Raw genomic sequence first — 5,524 nt, 5'->3', positions numbered from 1 at the left:
AGGGGCTAGAGACCCAGCTCGAACAAGAGAGTACCCTCGACTGCCCCATGCTGGGGCCAGGACCAGGAGGGTCAAAAGGGCCAGGGGCCCACCGCGAGGGACGCCCAAGAGCCAGGGGCCTGGGGTCCCGACTGGCCTGGAGGTGGGCCAGGGCTAGTAGCCGAAGGTCCCGGGGGGGACCACGCCCGAGAGGGGAAAATGGCTTTGGGGGGCTAGGTAGCCCGGATGAAGGCAGAGAGTGCCCCCTGGCATTGGGGCACTAAAATGGGCAGCCTCCCGCTTAATTGACATCAATCAGTGAAACAATTAACATCAAGGCGTGGCGGGCGAGAAGGCGGGCAGTTGGCTCAAGGACAGGTGGGCGGGCCATGGAGATCGGCCCCGAGACGGCCCCCTGTCACAGATATAATGGGCAAGGTCAAAACAGCCTATAACTTTGTCTTTTCTGGCCAGATTTGGATAGAACTTGCAGAAATGGTAGCCCCTTCTGAGGGCATGATGTGTGTTAAGTTTCAAGAAGATAGGTGCAGGGGGTTTGGAGAAACTGCACCCTGCTAAGGCTACAAAGCCTGCCAAGTTTCAAGGAGATAAGTACAGGGGTTTGGGGGAACCTGCACCGCAAGCTGTGGACAAGCAAAACTCGTGACATGGGTGGTTGTGCAACTGTGTCTGTCTGAGGAGGGGAACTACTCTAGGCCTGGCTGCTAAGTTATTGTGTTACCAGTTGCCAATTAATCATGATTCGCTCGGGGACCAGCTCAATACACAGTACCTAGCTACTACATAATGACTTAACAAGCATGGATTAACACCTACAAAACTACAGACTGAGAGGAAATAATCAATACAGACAATCAACTGCCCCAAGACAGACACAGTTAGTTGCACAAGCACCCATGTCATGAGTTTTGTCTGTCAGCAGCTAGGGGTGCAGGGCCCCAGAACCCCCCCTAGGGGGGCAGGGCCCCAGCCCCCCCCCCGCACCGATCTCCTCGACAGCTGGCAGGATTAGTGGCCGCAGCAGGACCTAGCAGCCAGGCCTGCAGTAGTTTGTCCTTCCCCGTGCCCCAAGACAGACACAGTTGCACAAGCACCCATGTCATGGGTTTTGCCTGTCAGCAGCCAGAGGTGCAGGGCCCCAGAACCCTTGCTACTATCTCTTCAACAGCTGGCAGGCTTTGTGGCCACAGCAGGGGCCACTACCCCTTCAGCTTTCAGCCTGCTGTGCCTTAATGCACACAGGATCATCTATGTCATGAGTTTTGCATGTCCGCAGCTTGAGGTGCAGTTTCCCCCAAACTCCTGCACCTATCTCCTTGAAACTTGGCAGGCTTCATGCCCTCAGAAGGGGCAACCGTTTCTGCAAGTTCTATCCAAATCTGGCCAGAAAAGACAAAGTTATAGGCTGTTTTGACCTTCCCCATTATAACCTATGGGCGAAATGTCGAAACGGCATCGAAACGGCGAAACATTTCGACCTGCCTCGTTTCATTTCAAGTCAGTTTTGACCATATCTGTTTCATTTAGATTTTGCTGTTTTGACCTTGAAACAGCGCTGAAACATAACTGGTGGCGAAATTTCGCACAGCCCTCCTGCTGTATCCAAGAATCCTTGAACTCTGGCAAAAAATGCTTTATGACTGTCTATACTGACAGATAATAGCACTGAATATTCATAAATTATTTGACAATTCCTCAATACTGCAAGTGCTTAGGAAGAAGATTCAGTCACCCACTATTTCCTAGAAGTTTAGTGGAGCATCCTCAAAAATGGCTGCTGGAAGGTATTGTATATATTGATATAATCAAAATAAAATAAATATATGTGTGGCAAAGCAAAGTCAGAACTTAGTTTCATAAGGAGATCCATGTTAGTAGATCTTCCTTTCAGAACCAAGGCCTTATAATGGCATTCACTGTGACAGACATGTGCTTTCCTGACTAATCACTCAGCCCCAGAATGTGAAGTTTTGCAAACATCTGAGCAACTTGTATTTGCTGCATTAAACCCCACCCCCTAAAATGCTACAATGAACATTTTTCCATAAAATATAGAATTGCCTTTCCCTCCCCTAAATTAAATATAACATTAAGTCACATTATCTATGGGGGGGGATACTTTACAATAATTATTTTAGAGTTATCAAAAGTATTAGGTTTTTTGGCAAAACAATGTGGCAAAGCCAGTAAAGAATGCACAATTACATGAAATAAAAAGGCACCGATTGTTTCCACTTGTATAACTTGCCTGGTTTGGCAACTCAGGAGAATTTTGGCCAACCAGACTTGTGCCATTCAACTCATTACATTAAACAAGTGTATGTTCTTCTGTGTACAACTGAACGCATGCACCCATCACGCTTTAAGAATGCCTTCTTTTTTTAAATATTTTTTTTGATTCAGAGAATTGAATTAATTTAAACCTAAATTCTAATGTGACACTATACATCTGCCCTTTATATTGCATAATACACAATATCCATATCGTACTGTTTTATTTAGAAAACATCATTATTTCTCCTTAGTATGTCTGTGACTACTTGTTTATGTTCATTGTTTAAAACTTGTGAGGGCTTTATTAAACCATACATTCTTTCAAAAGTATTTGTAGTAACAGAGTACTCTTAGGCCGTTTGAAGGAAAGTGTTCCAACCATGTGAAAAATGCATGAAATCAAATCTAGAAACTTCAGCCAAAAATAGTCTCTTGGGTTGTGGTTCAGTTCTGAGAAGAAAACAATGCAGAATATAAAAGAGTTAGTTACTAGATATTTTCCAGGAGTTGGTCCAAAAGAAACTAGTAATGCCTGGGTTTGAATGAGATTTTTTACTAAGAAAATATGTCAAATTATATAAGAAACAAACATGTTGTGCCTTCGAAGTAAACAAAACTTCAGCAGCTTATAAAAAGTAGGTTCTCACACTAGTTACAATTCTGGGACTACATTTATTGGATGTTTTGCAGCTACAGCCTACACACAAACCAAATCTTGTAGCCTTTTTTCACAAAAACCTAAACCTAATTCAGGGTATCGTAACAGTTAATATGACAACAGTTTTTGAAGTAATATAAAAGCTCATATCTCCTGGTTTAAAGTGTCTAACTACTATCTCCTGGTATCTCAGTGTCTAACTACTATAAATTAGGATGAGATCTCTATTAGGTGGCAGATTATTTTGTATCTGCTTACCACAGGATTTCTTGTACTGTTATTATAAGGATCTAGTTCTGGCCACTGCTCGACACTGCACTAGTTGGACTACAGGTCTCATCCTGTCTGGCAATTCCATTTTTCCTAGGGGTCAAGTCTCTATAATGCTGTTTCATCAAACTGCTTTGCTACCTTTTTAAAAGAGAAAGGGGGCGGTATTGGGGAACACTGGTTGCTGTAGTAGAGATTCAAGTAGAATATTTTATTTGATTGCTGAGCTTGAACATTGCTGTTTTCAGAGCAACCTCTCTGTTTCAAATAAGTCTTCTCCAAAACACAGGTAGGATATGGTAGCATGTGTAGAATATTGTTGAGGAAATGCTTTCTAAATGGTTATATTTTCCCAATGTAGATCCGATTTGTTATTGGAGGACATACCTACAAGTTCTCTAAAAGGCAATTACATGGTTAGTCACTGTGCCTGCAAGGAACATGACAAGTATGAATGTCACATACCTTCACTGAAACCCAGCTACACTTATATCTTATGGTTAAAGATCACAAACGGTGCAACAACTCTTCAGTCACCTTTACTGTTGGTCACACCCATAAATATCGGTAAGTGTTGATTTATTGTATATCTTTGTTATAGAGAGTGATACTGGTAATCAAATGTCCTCTTGCTACTGGATGACTCTTTCAAGAACCACAGGTAGGACTGTGTTTATTCCAAGAGTGATGTTGTAGCTGTGGTGGTCCAGAACTTGTGAGAGGCAAGGGGAAGGAGGTGGAAAAACAGCAAGGTGCGGGGGAGGGGGGGTGAGAGAGTCTCAGGGGTAGCAGACACTCCGCTCTGCTGTTTTTTACTATCCTGCGCCTGGTTCCTGTAATCAGAGGTCCAAAGACCGTTTTTAATTCCAAAGCTTGTCTAACTTTGTCTATCCCAACTACATAGTTAGTCCAATAAAAGATAGCGCCCTGAGAAATCCTTGCTGCTTACATTTATTCTTTGGGTAACTTTTGCTCTCTGGACCCAACTAGTTTTGTTCCCCTTCTAGTGCAAATGGGAAGGTGTCCTGGAGGCACTTGCGTTCTCACTTGGAATGCAGAAGGGTAGGACAGCTTGTGGAGAGCTCTTCTGTGCATGCATCCAATGGCAATGGTTAGCTGTGTCCTTTTTATTACCTAACTTGTAGTAAAATGGAGGAAATTAGGTCCCATGGGTTGGGTTTTATTAATTTCCTTTTTCACTGATGCTTTGCAAAAAAAAAAAAAAAATTAAAAAATTAAAAGCCTTTAGGATGAATTATTTGGAAGATGAGTAGATTATATGGATCACTGTATGCTGCTTTCTGTTTAATTATGTCACAGGAACAAATTTCAGTTAAACAGCTGCACCTGCCAATGTTAAAAATGACATGGATATAATTCATGTAATATGCTCTGAATAATAAGTAAAGTTAGATGCATTTTAAAAATGTATAATTTTAATAATGTGCTCTGCAATCAGTGAGCTCAATAAAAAGAATAATTAGTTTTAAAATAAGAAGATGAATATTAGCTAAGGTTGAGTTGTTTGCGCACATGAGCCATAGCAACAGAACACATGGCAACAGAACGTGGAAACATTAAGTCCAATCATGTGACCATTCAGATTACACTATAGCAAAGAAGCCTCTTTTAAAAAGAAATGCTTCTGTGCTACCATAATGAAATTTTGATGTCAAGATTACCGACTCAAGCTTGCTAAAGCTGTTTTAAGGCATTTGCTTCTGTTTGTTCCCATCAAGAGCTAGTCAGGTTCAGACACTTAGGGCTACTACTGAATTTAAGGTTTGGCCCTAAGTAGTTCAGTACATTCAATATCTTTGATAAGTTGAATAAGAGTCTGATAACCTTACTCAGCTCAAAGGGTATCTGTCTTACTCCTTGAGAATTATCGCTGATACTCTACAGTGAGACGCTTGTTCGAAAAATGGCCTTTTAAGGACCCAAGTCTGTGATCTGATCCACACAGGTGGACATTCACACCTGAATGAAGCTTATTAAAAGAAGAAGGCTTCCCACAAGCTCTGTGCATAGTCTGTCCATGCAGATCGTAATGTAGGACTTAATTTTGTGTTTAAGATGGCCTTCTGAATCCCTGTTTAAGAAATTTGTAAGTTCTTTGTTTTTAGATGATATACATATGCTTGTCTATTTAGTTAAATATTATTTATTAAAAGTGTTAATCCTGAGTGAGAGAAGCTTAGTGTTTTCCTTCATAACTATGCCCTAGAAAGATGAGATTAACCATAGCTGTTTTAATTGCACAATGATAAACAAATGCATTTGGTAACAGCTAAAAGTCGAATACTAATGTCTTAACTTTGT

General features: G+C 41.5%; 1 protein-coding gene across 6 annotated transcripts in view; it reads left to right on the top strand.

Moving 5' to 3' along the window:
- Positions 1 to 5,524, top strand: part of LEPR (leptin receptor) — a 78,811-nt gene that overhangs the window by 29,969 nt on the left and 43,318 nt on the right. For all 6 annotated transcript variants that reach the window (XM_025212548.1, XM_025212550.1, XM_025212545.1 and 3 more), the window contains exon 5: positions 3,564 to 3,769. In XM_025212548.1, the coding sequence (XP_025068333.1) occupies positions 3,564 to 3,769 (206 nt within the window). The remainder of the gene's footprint in view (positions 1 to 3,563; positions 3,770 to 5,524) is intronic.

This window comes from Alligator sinensis, unplaced genomic scaffold (assembly GCF_000455745.1).
Source record: "Alligator sinensis unplaced genomic scaffold, ASM45574v1 scaffold982_1, whole genome shotgun sequence".
In the NCBI taxonomy this organism is placed as follows: domain Eukaryota; kingdom Metazoa; phylum Chordata; order Crocodylia; family Alligatoridae; genus Alligator; species Alligator sinensis.
The sequence above is the reverse complement of the archived record's forward strand: the minus strand, read 5'-3'. Positions and strand labels throughout refer to the sequence as shown.